This window comes from Nilaparvata lugens, chromosome 6 (genome assembly GCF_014356525.2).
Source record: "Nilaparvata lugens isolate BPH chromosome 6, ASM1435652v1, whole genome shotgun sequence".
NCBI classification, from domain to species: Eukaryota; Metazoa; Arthropoda; class Insecta; order Hemiptera; family Delphacidae; genus Nilaparvata; species Nilaparvata lugens.
In genome coordinates, this window is record NC_052509.1 from 7,242,692 (window position 1) to 7,262,398 (window position 19,707).

Sequence of the window (19,707 nt, forward strand, 5' to 3'; positions counted from 1 at the left end):
TTTGCCAAGCTATGTTTAATCTAATAAAATTCATAAGGCGGCAAAAGATCGTACGTCCAAAAATCGATTTGTGTGTAACTAGACCTGTGTGTGGGCTCCTTTGTACCAGGAAGTGATTTTGAAGCTTATAACTGTTTGTATGCGATGCTGGCTCAAGCAGTCACCCATCCAACGGGAGGACATAGTTCACGTATTTAGCCAATCTCATCTAGCCTACTAGACTGTAAACTGAAAGGGGTGTTTCTTCTCTTCTATAATATTTACTAAAATTATATTGCTATCAAATCTCTATTTGAATCCTTGATTGGTTGGGAGCTTTTAGTGGATTCGTTCATTCGAATGCACAGATTATCATTATTATTTAATTGACACCTATTTTAGCAACTAGCAACTACGAGCCAGGAACTTCAATGAAAAATACGTTTAAAATTTAACCTCAGGTTTATTGAATTAGAAAACAAATCAAACAAATCAATATAGAAATCATGATCATGTCACATGTCAAATTTTCAAACAAAGTTTGAATCAAACTCAGTAATTGATTTAGGACAGAGGCATATTCAATTATTAATTTCTACACTTGGGAACTTGCTAACTTGCTGCAACTTAATTCGGGCCTCGGTCATTCTATGTAACTAAACTTTGAGCTATATAAGACACCAGCAAAAGTTTTGCACTCACCATTTTACAATAAACTTACTTTTGAGAACACATAATCCAAAACTCAATGAACTCAGACGTTATGAAACTCACTACACTCTACTTAAATTCACGCACACAATTAACCTATTAATTTTACATCTAATGATTCTATCTCGGACTTTAACTTAAATCAAAATTACTGATTACCGAAAAATGGTAACAGACCCATTCAGAGAACCGAGGCTCGCACACCGTTACATTATGTTTTTCCGGTTACGTCTCAATTAGAACTGTCACCTTTTCACTAAAAATTATTCCCCCTCCACGAGCGTTGAGCATAACTTCCAGTGGAAAAGCCAAAGATGCAAAGAGGTCAATGGTCGTACAATTCCCAAATACAGTAGCTTTTTCGACATGAAATTGAAACTGCAATTGAAAAATGCACGAAAATTGCTTTAATTTCGACAACTAAGCAACAAGTTAGCAAATTCAATAAGAACTTGGTCAACTCTCACACTGAAGCTCAGGGTTCAACGTAAGGTAAAAATCAAAGTTCATTTAGTTCAATAACCTGAAAAGAAGACACACAAAAAAAAACACAATAATACCCACTCAATTTTATACTATTACAAGACTGATGACTGACCGGTGGACCATTTACTTGTGTAAGCTACAATTGGATACTTGAGTTTACTCCATTCAATTTAAGTAGGTTTACCAGTGAACCCAATATCACTGACCTCTGGATCATTTACTTGTTCAAGTTACAATATTGGATACTCTAGTTAACTCCATTCAATTTATGTCATTGTTGCAGTGAACTGGAGCCTCTGCTGAAGAAATCCATAGAAGACAATTTGGAAGAAACAGGCCGGGAGGCCGAAGAGATTGATAGAAGCGCATCTCAGATAGTCAGCAGCATCGATTCCATTGTCTTTCTCTAATGTAGGACATCCACAGCTGTAGTATGGACTGGCACAATTTATATTATGTGATACTAGTTTACAGTCAGTATTATCTGGAGGCAATCCAGAGGACGACAATGAAAAGGGAAGAAATCTAGTTTTTTGAATATTCAAATGTAGGAGACTATTCTTTAACCAGGACTTGATAACATCAAAGCATTTATTAGCTCTCTGGAAGGTGATTGGCCAAGTTTCCCCCCAAACTATAGCAACTGTGTCATCCGCAAAAGAGTACAAGGAACAATTCCCTAGATTTATATTTAATAAATCATTTATGTATATTAAGAACAAAACTGGCCCAAGCACTGTTCCTTGTGGAACTCCAATATTCACATTTAATAGTCCACTTGTCTTTTTATCAAGCCTAACTTTTTGTCTTCTACAATTTAAATATGACTCAAAGAATGACAATGCAATACCTCTTATTCGTATTGCTTCCATTTTATCCATTAGAATTCTATGGTCAACTGTGTCAAATGCTTTTTGTAAATCCAGAAATATTCCTAAGCATTTGTCCCCATTATCTAATTTGCTCAAAATTTCTCTTGTTACTCTAAAAATTGCATCGGATGTACTCATACCTTTTCGAAATCCATATTGATTACTGAATAAAATGTTGTGTTTTTCCAAATAGGATACCAGCCTCGACTTTACACACTTTTCAATTACTTTGGATATACTTGAGAGTAGGGAGATAGGACGATAGTTACCAAGTTCAGTCCTACTACCACCCTTATAGAGAGGAATAACTGTAGCTATTTTCATTTCATCTGGATTTCGTTTAATAATTATTATTAATTCATTAGCATTTGAATGATTGCAATATCTCAGTAATTTCCATCGGTAGACAATATCAGTAGTTGAACTTATGAAACATCTTACCTCATGATACCTCAGAAACCAATAATTCGACTAGACAACTAGACAATATGGGTAGAATTATTCAATATGAAGATGATATTCAACTAAAAACATTGATGTGGAAAATAGTGACTGAGAATTGTAAAGTTATAATTCTACCTCATGATACCTTATAAACCTGTGATTCAACTAGACAATATAGGTACAATATTAATAATTGTTTATTAGAGGCGGCCCTAGAGTTTGCGGGGCCCAAGGCGAAGTTTAACGGTGGGCTCCTTTTAATATCTAAAATAAATAATTGTCAACTATTCACTTGGAAAAAAGTGCTGATTCAACAAACAAGAAATAAGTTTGTACTATAAATTTATTATCATCATAATTGTTGAGGCCATAAAAGCTCGCAACTAAAATTCCCTGATTTGTAAGATCGATGGTGTTGATAATTTGGGTTCAAACTTGCATCTTAACACTCATCGGAACTGGAGATTGTCTGTAGGAGGAATTCCTGGGGTTGAATCCTCGCCAATCCGTGCCTGGACCTCTCTAGCAAGTTGGTTGGATCTGGATAGTCAGAAAAAACTTGAGTTGATCTCGATGATATGAACTGCACAAAGTCCAGGGTGGGAGCTGGACGCTGCACGTCAATGGCACAAATAACCGGCGTTGTTAATCGTTCCTTGCTGACCTGGCCAGGTATACAATTCACTAGAAGATTCGATGATTCACTCGTTGATCACACACTAATACTGTCCGCACTACTAAGAGCCCGAAATTGGTACATTGATTAATCGCGATGTTAAATTTGATAAATCGCGAATATTGTCCATTCACAAAGGGAACCGACCAAGCATGTTACGAGACGAGTGCGAACAAGACCGAGCAAGAAGGTGGAAGCGACCTAGAGTGCACTTGCGGTTGAAAAGTACATGATCCCAACTTGCGTACTTTGTCAGCTGATGACGCACACACTTGAATTGTTGAACTGTTTTTCATTTGGATGAAAAGACGGCAAATTCAAAATGATGTCTTAAAACCAGTAAACCCACTGTTGGCGCGGGGCCCCAGGCTCTGCCTTGTTCGCTTTCATGTAGGGCCGCCTCTGAATATTATTCAATATGAAGATAATAATCTACTAAATCATTGATGTGGAAAAGAGTGACTGAGAATTGTAAAGTTATAATTGGCTCTTCTGTGTTTTTCAGTGGACAAAGTGAACAATGTACTGCCAAATCTGACAAGTCTGACAGAGCAATTGCAATCTCGGCCGGCGGAACTGAGTCAACTGCGCGACAGCATCAAATCGAGCATTGACCAGCTGAGGGAGAAGATCGCTCTAACTCGAGATATCACCAATAGGTCAGTTCATTTTTCAATATTCCAATTCAAAGACATTTTATCATTCAATATTCTCTCCTTTGACACACCTCTACTAATCACAAAACAAATTTTGCAAAGAGGCGATGGGATGATACCTCCAAAACCTTTCCATCATTGATGTGCAACAAGTTGATTGAAAATGATTTCGGAGTGGTTGGATCTAACTAAGATCAAGAGCGTTTTTGGGAAACAAGCATACTTTGAGTATTTACTTGAAATAATATCCATTTGCAAGTTTTGAACTTAGTAATTGAATATGAAAAACTCATGAATCCTAGTGGAAAACTTGCTTTTTTTCATCAGATGAGTATTTTCATAGCCACCTCTAATACAGGTATTAGAGGTGGCTATGGTATTTTCAATAATTTAGAGCTTCAATGACAGAAGAAACAGAAGTGTTTTCTATATTAGCCATATGAGAGAAATCTCTATATTATTATTAAGGCTTCTTATACTGTAGAATTACATAATTTTTTTATAAGACTTGAAACATATAACATCACAACTGCTTGGCAGTTCATACTAATCAAGCATGCTATCAGTTAGTTACCAATTTATTCAGATTCAGTCAGTAATTTTTAAATTTATCCCAGTTTCAGATGAAGCGAAGTGCTATCTCTGCAGCTGGCGAAAATTTTGGATGATTGATTACTTTATAATGACTGAATTTTTTCAACTGAATAAGAAAATTATTGTAAATTTCTAATAAATTGGTAATTCTTTCTAACTGGTGGCTTGCTTTTAACTCTGCTTTCTCTTACTAACATGTTCTATGTCAAACCTTGGCGCTCTTTTTCAATAAATCTATTTTAAATCAATGATACTGCAATTCAATTTAGACTGTGATTAAAACTCACCATAGCTGAGATAAATCCATATTTCAGTTGTTTGATTAAATTTTCATTTTTATTTTTCTGGAAACAACAAGGTTTGTCATATCTATTTTTCCTCTGCCTTCCTTCAAATCTTGCTTTGGGTACCTACTTTTCTATCTAAATTCCAATATTGAATAATTATTATGAATATTGCTTGGCTTCAAATGCTTTCTATACAGCGTATTCTGATTTCTTCTATTTTCTTACAATTTCTATGCTTTCTTGTATCGAATTTTCATTGTAGTGATTGTTTTGGTCGTTCGTGCATTCTCACTATAAGAAAATATGGGAAAATAAGCGTATTTTACAAAAGATTGTGTGAGTAAAGATTCATCAATCGTAGATCTACTATCAATTTATAAAGTTGAATGTGATAAGTACGTATTTATTGTCATGTATTGACTACATGGCTAACTTGCAAACGCATAGGTATAATCCTAGCTAGCCTATATGGATGGATAAAAGTTATCAATCAAACAAGTTGTATGAATAATTCCCTAGAAATGATTTAAAGTTTTTGCAATTCAAAATTTATCAGATAATGATAGAATATCGGTAGCTGATGAACAATTGCGATCATTTGTCATTCACTATCATTTGTGAAGCCACTATATGAATTGTGAAGATGGTAGGTATCTATTTTTATTATAATTAGATTAATGAAAAGCATGCATATTTAAAAAATGAATATTATGAAAAAAGTGTTAGCCTGAGATTTGCGTATGTTATTAGAGAATATTCTTAATGAGAATATATTCTCATTACCCACTTTGAATTTATCTAGTGAAACTTACGTCTCATTTCTCATCTTGATATGTTTGTATTTTCATCTCAATTTTCGTTGAACAACGTGTCAGGCTGACACATTGTTTTTCTCTTTTCAAAACGCATTTGTGTGCTTGTTAAAGGAATGTATTGTAATGAATAAAATTAAAAAATTTTATTCATCAATATTTATGAAAAGTACCAAAAATATAATTAAGTAAGAATCAAATATAATAATGATTGAGAACAATCAACTCTTGATCTACAGTTCTAAATGATAGTTTACAGTTTATATAACAGAGTTCTATTTCTAGAATTTATCTGGAAGTGAATTTTCTACCAGGACATCTAAGCTATTTTCCAAATTGAACAAAGTTACCGCACTCGAAAAAATATAAAGTATAATAATTATACCTATTATAATTATATATTATAATTATTCCTAAATTATTTAGGAATAAATTTTGAACTATGGCCGACACTTGCTTTGTATTTGTAATTGTTTATTTTTTGGAATAATTCAAATATTGGCCTATAGAACAAAACATATTGTATATTATTCCATGATGGTAATAATTTATGAATTTATTTTTATCCTATTACATTTTTTGAATTTGTTTATTGCAGGATCGGCCTGGGCGTGACCTTCCAGCGAAACAGTACTCTAGAGCTGAAGAACCCGGACAATCTGTCGCAGCAGGGCCTCAACTCACAGGCTTCCATCTACTTCAGGACCCCCGAGCCCAACGGGCTTGTCTTCTATTTGGGAAATGAGATGGGAACTAGTCGGTCGACTCGCTCTATCAATGCCAACCGCAGGATGAGATCCAAGACGGTAACATTTTAATAATTTTTTCGCCCCACTTGGATGTAATGAGCTGGTTCACGTGCGTCATATGGAGGCCGAAAGTGATTGTTTTCTGGCCTGGCCGGTAAAATTTTTACGGCCCTAGGGCTGTAAAATAACCTTGAAGTCAGCTGATTCTGATTTGATGTGAACGTGTTTACAAATAGTTTATGAAACGGAATAAGTTTATGCTTCTAGAATTGAATAAAGTATTTTGCAATAAGATACTATCATTTTATTGGATGAATGAAATACAAATGAGATATTATAAACTATTCAAATTCAATTTTCAGAGTATAATAGAATCTAACCTCAAACCTCCTAGTACTGCGTTTATCACGGAACATAGTGGATAAACGGAATCATTTTATGCTTCTAGAATTCAATAAAGTATTCTGCAATAATATACTATCATTCTATTTGGATGAATAAAATACAGATAAGATATATATTATTATAAACTATTCAAATAATTCGATTTTCAGAGTAGGATAGAACTTCTAACCTAAACTTCATTGACATTCAGATTGGCCAAATTTCAAGTGTGCTAAAACAGCTGATCAAAAACTTTTCATTATTGTGTTTATCATTCAATAATTGAAACATTTATAATAATATCATCTTATTGTCATTTGGAAGAATAAAAAGTTTAAACTCAACCTCTTACATAATTGAACATAATATTTTAGGTTATTTAGACAAATCAGAATAAAAAATAAAAATACGTGGACAATTTCCTGATATTCAGATTACCTCAGATTTGCTAGAGCTATGACCTTCCACTTTTGCTTTCGGAAGTGCTTATAATAGACAATAAATTATTTTCATATATATATTGTTTATTTTTCTGTGTGGCGAAAAATAACGTTCTCACCATGGGCAAAAATGTTTTTCCGGCTCTCAATCTTTCTAGTCCTCGGCCTACGGCCTCGGACTTGAAAACCGATTTCGAGCCAGAAAAGTCTCATTTTCGGCCCTAGGTGCGAAATATACTATTTTACAACAATTGTTTGAAACATTTGACAATTTTTAAAGATCTCACATTTCCAAGTCTTGATAATTTTTAATTCTTCCTTAATTTTGTAACAGTAGATAGGCCTATTCCATAAAACCTGGTTTTCATTAGTAGAATTAGTGGTAGAGTTCCCTGGGCAAGTACTAACTATCTTGTGAACTCTCCCAATGAAAACGTTCATGGTAGAGTACTAGTTTTTAGTAGAGTAGAGTAGGATAGCACCGTGGGATAGTACTCTACTACTTGTCTTCTCCCACCACCGCTTCTCACTCTAATCTACCACTACTATGCTAATGAAAACAGTCTCGAGCTAGTAGAGTAGAGTCGTGCCGTAGGCTATCAAGTTTAAGAAGTATTGTTGAAAGTAAATTGAAAATGAAGTTTATTTGCCAAATAATTTTACAGACATATCTACAATCACAGAATAATAACAGTAATAAAGTTAACAAAAGTACAAAATTTTAGAAGTAGACAGTAGAATAAAATTAACAAGATTATGTGATAATATTAAGCAAAGTAATAATAGAATGTTTCAATAGTGAAAAAGTATCAATTTATTAAAGTGTTTGTGTTAATTTATTAAAAAGTATTGACATTTAATGTTAGTTCTGTTCACTAGACAACACACTTTACCTACTATTCTCAATTGTAGTGAAAACAGTTACTCGACCAAGTAGAATAGAATAAAATGACTGCCTTTATTTTTGACCTAGGAGGGCGAAGTTAGGGCGCAGTCGGCCCTCTCTTACACTTAACCCTCAAGTAAGTAGAGTTAGTATGCCAGTTACTCGACCACTAACTCTACTAGTGAAAACCAGGTTTTAGAAATGTGAAGATGAGATGTTTCTCTTTTCGAAATTGGTTCATATACTGTTATCATTCATCTCCTTCATCCTTTTATCAAGTTCGAATAATTTCCATTATTTATTTATTTATTTATTTATTTACAATGTCAAGGAAGACTACAGGCATTACGCCCAAATCAGTCTTCACTACTATTTACCAACAAAATGAACATGTAAGAAATGAAAAATAAATGGTTATACAATGAAAGATACGGAAGATGATATTATGATACCAAATTCATACAGTGTGTGCTGTGTAGCAATTAGGTATAAATAACATGGTATAAATATAAGCATGGTGAATGGTAAGCATGTGAAAGTAGAGATTGATTAAAATAAAAATAACTAATAATAGTACAAAAATTGAATTATGTTAAATGTAATTAAAGCTACGGATAAATAAATTGGAAAACATTATTATGAAGCAAAGAAGAGAAAATATTGAGGTTAACAAGTCAAGCCATACTAAATAAAATATAAGTGTTACATACATAATCATGTAAATTTGAAAAAAATTAGAATAATATGAGACTAATCTAAGAATTACTAGTTTGAAAGAGAGACAAGTATTATTGAACAACAGATTCATTTGCAAAAATAATTTACAATGCATGCTTCAGAGAGAAAAAACAAAAGAAAATGTAAGTGAGTTATACTATAGTAACTATATATCTATAATAATAGGCTTGGTTAATAATAGGCATGGGGGAATTTACCTTCTTTACCTATAATACGGGGGGAAATAATGGGAAAATATATTTCCAAAAATAAGAGAGAGCATCAGAGCAACTGACTTTATCCCAAAGACTGAGATTGATGTATTCAGTGAACAATAGCGTCAATGATTCGCCTTCTAGCCTCACTGGCAGGACCATGTACATCAACTCCATCACAAAAATCATTGAAAAGCCTCAGTGCTCTGTTTAATGGAGAGCAATAATTATGCAAAGTTCTTGACCTTGGGACATGAAAGGTCCTAACTCTTCTTACATTGAAGGAGGGCACCTGAAAACCAATCCTTGTGAGGAGACTAGGTGAATCGACAGTACCCCTTAACAGTGACAAAACAAAAAGCAACGAGAACCTGTCACGCCTAGTTCCCAAAGAGTCTAAATTGAAAAGGCACCTCAAACGTCGAGAGGGAAAACCCAGAGGACATGCTCTTCCGAATTTCATGTAGAAAAGGAAGCGGAGAAGCTTATTCTGCACCCGCTCGATTCTCAATGCATCCAGATGAGTGGAAGGACTCCAAACAATGGATGCATACTCGAGAGCACTCCTGACCAGAGATTGATACAGGGTTATCACAGTATTAACATTATTAAAACTAGCAGAGTTTCTCAGGACAAAGCCCAAGAGCCTGTTTGCCCTGCTTATGACGTGGTCAACATGTGCTGAGAAGGACAGTGCACTACTGAATACAACGCCCAGATCCCTGCACACTGTAACCCTTTCCAAGCAAACACCCTCAATCAAGTAGGAATGACAAATTGGATTAGCTTTCCTAGAGATGGTCATACATTTGCACTTTTTAACATTCATTTCAAGTTTATTCTCATGGCACCACAATGCAACCCTGTCAATGTCAGCCTGCAAGGAATAACAATCGTCCAAGCCTCTCACCTCTCTGAAGATTTTCATATCATCTGCAAAAATCAAACATCTGGAGTTGGGTATCTGGAGGGGTAGCTCATTAATCAGTAGCAGAAACAAAAGGGGTCCCAAATTGCTGCCCTGAGGAACACCAGATGTACTGAAGTAAGCACAAGAAATGCTTCCCTGCACAGATACAAAATTCTCTCTTTGAAACAGATAACTTCTGAAGAATTCAATTAATGCAGTGCTGAAGCCTAGCTGAGATAGTCTCTTCAATAATACACCGTGATTGACACGATCAAAGGCTTTACTAAAGTCTGTATAGATAACATCAACCTCCCAACCAGCATCCAGCACATTAGAGACAGATACTGTGAACTCCAACAAATTTGTTACAACTGATCTTCCAGGAAGAAAACCGTGCTGATTTTCAGACATTATAGGGCGTGAATACCAAAGAATCCTATCATAAAGTGATCTTTCAAAAACTTTGGCAAAGACTGACAATGTACTTATTGGTCTATAGTTCATGATCTCATCTCTCCTACCATTATGACCTAATTTCTCCCTATGTTTATTATCTAGATAAGTTAGCCTACATGAGGTGTTGAACAGGAAAATTGAAAGGTTTTCTTAAAACTTGTACTCTATTGAATGCTTGTTGGAGTAGTCCTCCAAATCTCTTAAGTTATTTTCGGATACTATGACTTTCTTTCGACACTATTTTTTCAATTTCTAAGTATTATGGAGCCTATTTTTTTAGCACTACAGCCCAATATGAGCTTTGGCCGCCTCCACTACAGCTCTCCACGCTTCTCGTTCCTCTGTTAATTGTTTCCATCCTCTTTATGGAGCCTATTACGTTATCATAATACGCTCTTCAATAGAATAATTCGGAGAATTATATGAAATTGCTAGAAATATTCATCAACACAATTCCAATATGGAAAGAATATTCACCAAATGGGTAATTCAATTTCCAATGACGCCTCTAGGTTGTTACAAAATTATTTATCGTCATTATTATTGTAATTTGGATATCGGTATTAGACTTTTCAACATTTAGTAACTAATAAGGTAATTCATAAGGCAAATCGTGAAATTTAGGAACCTTAATTTATTTGAAGATTTTTTATTAAATATGGTTTATTAATTTTGGTGATAATGATTGCTTCATGATTTTTCACAGGATGATTTCATGGCATTGGAAATCGTGAATGGCTATCCAACGCTGACAATTGACCTTGGATCAGGAGTGTCAACCGTTGTCAACGACAGAAAAGTGTCAGACAATCATTGGTATCAGGCTGTTATCGGAAGGTGAACATTGCAAATTAACATGCTTATTCTGCTCTTCATCAGCTCAAAATACATCGGCTATCATCTAGTCATTACATTCATCAGTTGTCATCTTCAGCTGTCAGTCAACTCGATCTAAAATTGATTAATGATACTATCTTGTTAATAAGGTCAATTCCATCTCAATGCTGAGAACTGGATAGATGTGTCAAACCATTTTCAAGTGAATTTTTCTAAAAAAATTTGTAAAACTAACAATTTATTTGTATTTTATTATAATAATGGAAAGCTTTCAGCTCAAATAATTGTGATTACCCACAATCAATATTGACGTTCTGAGTTGAACCCAAGTCTTAATTAATTTGTAGGGTTATATATGGTAGGGTAATTTGTAGGGTTTTACTTATTTCTATCTCTTCTTCCACCCATTGTCATTTATCTACTAAAAGTAGGGTTGAAACAAGCTATGATCGCACTTGTTACAAATTGATCCACCGATGGTTTGAAATTAAAATTCAATTAAACTTCTTTTGAGCATCGGGCCAAAGACAACTACCTATTTCAAAGTCGAACTACTTTTTTTGCTGAGGATTTCACCCACATGAGCTCTTAGCTTGTGCCTGGTGTTGATGAGATATGAGTGGACCTACAGGTTAAGGTGGGTTCCGAACCACCGGGAAGCGATTTTTAAACTCTTAAATGGTATTTTAGATTTCGGCTCTTGAAGTGGTCACCCTTACAAAGGGAGTAGCAAAGTCATGGAGCTTAACTTATCTTATCGATAGCTTATCAGTGCGACCACGAAACCAAATCGCTTCAAAATTCAAGACTCAATTACTTGATTGACCCCTTTTAAAAACAAACTGTGATGATTTTCCAAAGTGAAGATAGAAGTTAGTAGCATATTGCAATTATTCACTTTTCAAATTCAAATTCAAATTTTTTTTTTTTTGTATAATAATACAATAACAAGAAATGTCTGTATATCGCAGTCGTCATAAGTAAAAATATACACACATAGGTAACATGATTTTTGGGTTTAGTTAACATAATAAAAGGTCAGAAAAAGTCAGCCAGACAAATACTTATTCAACGAGTAAAACTCTCCTTCTACAACAAACTTTTTTTGAACAAAGAATCATTATTAATCGGCTTCTAGCTATCTGGTAATTTATTATAAATGTTAATACCAGTGACATTTATATCCCCTTGAGACAAGGCAAGACGATGTTGGGGAAGTAGCAAATTGGTACCATGTCTTGTAGAATAATTGTGGCTAGCTCCTACAGTTGTAAAACGATCACCATTCCTTCTTATATATATATATAACAGACCGATAAACGAGAAGACCATAAAATGTCATAATGCCAAGTCTGCTAAAAGTCCCTCTACATGTATGATATACTGGAAGGCCTTCTGTAATTCGGATAGCACGCTTTCGTATCTTGAACACCTCATTGGAATGGGATGAGAACCCCCGAGCTTCCATTGCATAAGTCATCACCGATGCAAAACAGCCATAATAAACAGTAAGTGAATATTTTTTTTAACAGTGACTTTAATATTCTCAGTGGAGATTCCACTTGCTGTGGAATCAAAATAATAAAGTTTTATCAAAATTCTTCATAAAACGAATTAGGATTTTTCTTGCTATTAACTAGTTTTTAATGTTTCATTCTTTTTTTACAGAGTGGGAAAATCGGTGAAATTCACGATCCGCGAGGACCTCGGCAAAAAGCAGAACTTCGAGGTGAAGGAGACAGTGAAGGAGGCGGTGCTGGAAGGAAGCTCAGTGATACTGAACGTGGACAAGGAGCACTCGAAGCTGTTCGTGGGAGGATACCCGCCCACCTTCGAGATACAGCCCGATGTTAGGTCGTCGTTCCAGGGCGAGATGGAGGAGTTTGTGATTGGAGACACACCTGTCGGCTTGTGGAACTTTGTCGATGCTATCGAGCTGCAGGGTGCTTATGAGAGGTTGGTGACCATAGAGTCTAAAATATTCTATGTGTAATTGTCATGGGAACTTGGAAAATGTGGAATTATGATTAAAAAAGTTAGTGGTTCCCATTGAAATATGACGGATAAAAGCCAAAATTAATAATCAAATCAAGGATAGTTTTTATTGCCAAAAAGAAAACAAACAATAATTTACTCATACACATACATACACGAGTAAAAAAATAAATTGTTCATAATACAATATTACACATACATGCATATACATGAGAGCAGAAAAAACCAATTATACAATTTCTAGGCATCACCAGCAAAAAGAAAAATCTTTGCCCGCTGGTGAGAGTTGCTTAAAAAAATCCTTGAGATAACTAGAAATTGAAACGAAAAGCTTTATAACAAAAGTAGAGACACAAAATATACTTTAAAAATGTGGTCAAAAGTAGAATAATTCACACCTATATTGATAATTTATAAAAGGTCAGAATTCAGAGAAATACCAAACTGAAAACTGAAACAGAAAAAAAACAAATCACAGTGCTAGGTTCAAAGTGAAGAAATATTCACATTTAATTCACTCTGTTATGCTCTTCTTTGATATTTTATCATTTAAATCAAAATGTATTGCATTTATTAATTTGATACTTGTGTAAATCAATCATAAAAAGTTAACTTTTTAGGATAAATTTGGAATTTTTCTATTATATTCGGTCTGAAGTTTTTTTCAATTGCAGAATATCGATAAAATTGTCCTGAGTATAATTCATCATTTCCACAATGAAACATATAAATAGAATATCACAAAAAATTTCGAATTGCATAGTTACCATCAAAATAATTATTATATGGGTATGAATCAATCATGATAATTATGAGAGGTTGGTAGCTATAGAATTAGCAATATTTTATGTGATATCGTCTTTGGATGTCTTATTGTTGAAATTTTAGACTTTAATCAGAAACACAAAATTTCAAAAACCACAAAAAATAATAGTAATAATAGTAATAGTAATAATAATAAACAAAATAAATGAATGTTGATAAAGCTCATGTTTTTTACGAGGATTATGCAACTGAACTGCAGGGTGTTTATGCAAGGTTGGTGAATATTAAATTGAAAATTTTTAATGCGAAATGGTCCTTGAAAAATCGTGAAGGTGAATTTATGTTAGGATAATTGATATTTACATTTCAAAATCCATAAAGAAGCACAGACGTGATTGAAATATCACAAATGCGTTTCAAATATATTTATTATTATTAAACGAAAATCGAAATTAAATGCTGTAATTCACCACGAAGGCTTCTGCTACTGCAAATATTGACAACAGGGTAAACAGCTAGATGGAATTTCAATGAGCGCTACTATTCAAAAATTATTTGTCAGCCCGGGAACTGGGTCAAACAATTATTTGTTTCCCGGGCTGACAACTAATTTTTTAATAAGTAGCGCTCATCGAAATTCCATCTAGCTGTTTACCCTGTTGTCAATATTTGCAGTAGCAGAAGTCTTCGGGGAGAATTACAGCATTTAATTGGAATTTCCTTTAACAATATAATAACTAATTCATTAGCATTTGAATAATTGCAATATTTCAGTAATTTCCATCTGTAGACTTCAAATATATGGTTATACATTGTTTTTGATGTTGAATAAGACAAATATTAAAGATAATGATAAATATAACGGTAGGGAGCTTATGAGCTTGCCATGGAATTGAAATTATTACTTTTGAAATCGACTTTGAGACTGTACAAAAATAATATTGGATCATAGACTAATTTTAGAATTTGTATTCATGTTCTACATTGCAAATAAATATAATTCAGCTTTATGATCATATATTGTCTTATCAAATAGTGAGCTTATGATCAAATTATTTCCTTTTTCCAGAAACGAATTAGCAACAAAGAGCTCGCTGACATCGGTTCGCCTGGGAGGGGAGGGTTACATCACCATTGATAGTCGCGCCTACATCATGCGAGAGAGAACCAGCATCGGATTCAAATTCAAAACTGCCGCCAAAGAAGGTCTCATGTTCTTGGCCTATCAGGACTCCAACAACTTCCTGTCTATTGAACTGAGGGAGGGCAGGATTTTGTACCAGGTATGATATCAATATTATTTAAGAGTTTTTATTATTCACACTGAAGATGACACCAGTGGTGTTGAAACATGTATGTAATTTTTCAATAAATTCGTAAGATAACATTCCAGTGTTACATTATGGATAAACACAGCACTAACAACAGTAACTTATCTGAAGTCAATATTATTTGTTGCAAATTTGAAGGAATCAACTATTTTATTGAAGCAAAATGAGATTTATATTCAACAAACACCTATAATAATTGAAGTATAATTGTTTCTGTATGGGGGTTCAAAATCATCTAATTCAGGGCCGTTAGCACTGCAAGTTTCAACCTCATCCAAGCAGCTCGTCCATTAAAAAGGATATATTTTACGTAAATAGATCATGGGCCGGTTGCACCAAAGACTGCTGAATTTTAATCATAATCAAATGCCATGAGAATCAAATATTATAGAAGGTTGCACTACCACCTAACAGCATTTTCCCTACTTTTGTGTCGGCATCTAATTGTGCGCAGCATGCTTTCTCCTCTCCATTACTTTGTCCATGCTACAAACTGTGGAAGGAGAAACTGGTTCCCCTTTTCATGTTAAAAGTAATATCTCTCGAGCTATAGGTTTAATTCACTTAGTGTTGATTATGTAAAATTATTGACCTAACTTGTCTTATACTCTATAACTGGAGTCCTTAGTACAACAAACAAATTTAAAAAATGAAGTTTTAACCTCGTAATAACAATTGAAATATTTATTTTATTTTTATTTATTTATTCGTGGACAGAATCACAAATCATATAAATATGATTAGGAAGGTACAACAGGCTTGAAATTTAATATGAAATATATTAAAATTTCATAGATTTTATCACGTATAATTTTTTTCTTAATTTCAGTACAACTTGGGAGACGGATTACTGACCCTGGCTTCAGACAAAACGTTCAACGATGACGAATGGCATTCTCTTGAGGCGAGTCGGTACCACAAGGACGGAGTCTTGAAGATTGACGGAGATGTCGTCACTAAGAACCAATCACCCGGTTACAGTGAAAATCTAGAGGTGAGTTGGGCTACCCAACATAATTTTCCATCAAAATATCATTACAAGGCTATGAGGAAGATTATGTATGGATTTTGAACATAATTCAAATCAAAAAATGTGTTGACATTTCATATGATAAAACAATTTTTAATTATTTTTATCGTTGCATGAATAGAAAATAATTTTTCACATAATAATCTCTAAGATTACCGCATATGACTGAATAGATTGATAGTTCCACTAGACTGCACACTATAATTTATTAACTCTACATAGTTCTATAATATTAGACTATCAGTTACTGCAAAATCATAATCAAATGATAATCGGGAAAATTCAAGTACTTATGAAGTTCAAGCAGTTCAAATAGTTCTGAAGTTCAAGCAGTTTTGTACTTCTTATTGAAGTTCATTGGTTTAGTACTATACAAGTACTAAAGTTTTCATATACAGGAGCCCCAAAAGTAAAGTGCCAAACTTCGGGAATAGGTTCTATGGGTCAAAACAAAGAGAAAAAGTAGAATGATTTTTTTTCCTACCGATATTTATAGCGATCGGTTGGAAAAATTTTGAAGTTAAAAATAATTTTGTAAAAATTACAAAATGGCGAATATCTCGTAAACGAAGCGTTTTAGGGAAAAAATCATTCTACTTTTTCTCTCTTTGTTTTGACCCATAGAACCTATTCCCGAAGTTTGGCACTTTACTTTTGGGACATTCTGTAAATAAGTCTCTAGTTTAGCTTTGTTAAGAAGGATTTCTTGCATTTTCTGAAATATGTGGAAATGAAGAAGTAAAAAAATCAATTGTATTCTACAGCATATTTCGAATTACAACTTGAAAAACTTATGAATGTTTTTTTTGAAGATCAAACTTTCTTACAGTATAACACTTTTAGAAATATTCTCTTATAAAAATTGTTGATGATTTATTTCAGGAATATACTGTCAGGAACAGCCTATACTGTCGATTTGATACTGTATGTGCTAGGCTACATAGTTCCAGTTATTGACAATTATGATTGTTTGTTTCAGATCTCGGAAGATATATTTGTTGGAGGCTACCCAGGCTTCCATAAGCTTCCCGATGTGACAGAAATGGACTTTGATGGCTGTTTAGATGAACTGCAGATTGATAGCACAGGAGTCGACATGGTTTCAAGCATTAAGAACGCTCACGACATGAAGCAAGGATGTCCCAAGAAGGTAAACACCTCTCAACTATTAATAGATTCCATGTGAAAAAATTGAAGAATAGCCCTAACAAAAAACTTATCATGAAAATTATGTAGTTATTATATATGATAAAAATGAAATTGATATAAATTATTGAGCTTTATAACTGGCAAATGATTTGAAGTATTAAGTTCGTCAGGCTTTCAGTTCGTCAAGATTCCAGTTTGTCAAGTTTTCAACTTTTCAAGTATTCACTTTTTTAAGTTTTCAGTACTCTAAGCTTCCAGTTAGTCAAGTTTTCAGTTTGTTAAGTTTTCAATTGTCAAGTAACCTGTTTATGATTCCACTCTCGCCGATTAGCTTTTCATTTAGTGTTATTCAATCTTTTTACCATTTAATATAGGCTAGTTGGTTGATTTCTAGCCTAACAATAAGTCAGCAATGTGATACTTTGCTTGAGTGGTCAGAGATAAAGTAGAGTAGGCATATGCAACGATTTTATTCAGTTATACTAGCCACACAAGTTGTCTTATTTTGGAATATGTTCAAGAACATACTTTTCAGCATTTAAGAAAGTCCTCTTGAAGTTTGAGTGCTATGATCAGTTTATCATACTTTGGTTACCCCACGATATCATATTATGGGTGAAGCACTAATTTGACATTTTCCATTCAACACACTGTAGCGAAGAATAAACTTAACCATCTTCTTAAAATGTTTAAGTTATTCAGGGCTACTTTCTTGTATTTATAAAATAGAATTAGGCTATAGTACCCTTTGAAATTAATAAAATAATATTATTTACTATTATTTGTATTCTTATTCTATTATTTTATTAAATTCAAAGGGTACAATAATTATATTTTATAAACTAAACTATATTCAGTAGCATTTGAGCAAATGCAATCTCTCATTTATTCCCATCTGTATAACAGGATAATGCTTCACTCACTCTATCCGCTCTGTTATCTCGATACTCCAAGTGCCGGTTGCACAACAGCCGGTTAAATTTTAACCGTGATTAATTTCACGAGAACCAATCAGAGAAGTCGTCTTTTCTGATTGGTTCTCGTTAAATTAATCACGGTTAAAATTCAATCGGCTGTTGTGCAACCGAAAAGTCGGCTTCTCTGATTGGTTCTCGTGAAATTAATCACGGTTAAAATTTAGCCGGTTGTTATGCAACCGGGCCAAGCTCTTTTATTTATAACTTAAACTCATATTATTTTATAATTTTATCAATTTGTGTTGCAGTTCTCGGGAACAATCTCGTTCGACGCCCGAGCACGCAGCTACGCGAAGGTGGCGTCGGTCCAGGCGGGCGACGAGGTGATCCAGGTGATTCTGCGCCTGAAGACAATGACCAGCGACGGCGTGATCGCAGTGGCCGTGGACGGCAGTGCGCAGGCGCAACTGCGCATGCAACATGGCGTCGTGGTGTGGTCGAGTGGGGGGGCCGAGGTGGCCACCAGTCATCAGGTGAACCTGGCTGACGGTCAGTGGCATGTGGTGGTCGCCACTCATCATCTCCTGCAACAGCAGCTGTCGTTGCATGTCGACGACTATGACATGTTTGTGTGAGTATTCTGCAAAATGATATAATATTAATATTAATGATTATTTATTTAATAAAAAAACTTTAATCCTACTTCTCATGTCTCCTCCACCAAATTCATCTTCAGCCCCTCCTTCATGTCTCTTCTTCCTCTACATCTACTCCTTCTACCCTACTCATCCTCCTACTCTTTCTTCTCCTCCTGCATTCCCTCCTCCCTCCACTTTCTTCTCCTCCTCCTCCTCCTCCTTCTCCTTCTCCTTCTCCTCCTCCTCCTCCTCCTCATCCTTCTTATCATCTTGTTCCTTCTACCTCTTCTTCTACATATACCTCTCCTACCATACTCATCTTCCTCCTCCTGTTTCTCCTACTTCTCAACCCTTAAGCGTCCCATAGACGAACAACTTGGTTGGCAACCTAGTTGCCAACTTGCTGTGTTGGAGTAGATGTTGTAAGTCTGTGGGCAGGTTGGCGGTTGTAGCAAACGGTACAACGGTTGGTGTGAGATCAAATAGTTTTGATTTTCTGTGGGCGGAGCTTAATGTTGGCAAACATGTTGGAGCATCTGTGGCGAAGTTGACAACACAGTTCACAACCTCAGTATGTGAATAGTGTCGTAGTACTCATCAGCGTACTTTAATATAATTAAAAGCATTTTTATGCCTCATTTCACAATAAACGAAAACTAGGTTTGAAAGGCAGTTATCTAGTAGGATGATTTTAAAATGGTTCTATAATATAATTATTTAATGGTTTAGAATCTACTGTTGCTCAAATCCAGGTTATTTCATTAAATCAAG

General features: G+C 34.4%; 1 protein-coding gene across 1 annotated transcript in view; it reads left to right on the forward strand.

The window, feature by feature from the left end:
- Positions 1 to 19,707, forward strand: part of LOC111061978 (laminin subunit alpha) — a 125,417-nt gene that overhangs the window by 82,965 nt on the left and 22,745 nt on the right. Inside the window, 9 exon segments of the mRNA XM_039431341.1 lie at positions 1,460 to 1,574; positions 3,670 to 3,827; positions 6,116 to 6,323; positions 10,981 to 11,111; positions 12,780 to 13,067; positions 14,941 to 15,154; positions 16,032 to 16,196; positions 17,212 to 17,382; positions 18,607 to 18,929. Coding sequence (XP_039287275.1) covers positions 1,460 to 1,574; positions 3,670 to 3,827; positions 6,116 to 6,323; positions 10,981 to 11,111; positions 12,780 to 13,067; positions 14,941 to 15,154; positions 16,032 to 16,196; positions 17,212 to 17,382; positions 18,607 to 18,929 — 1,773 coding nt within the window.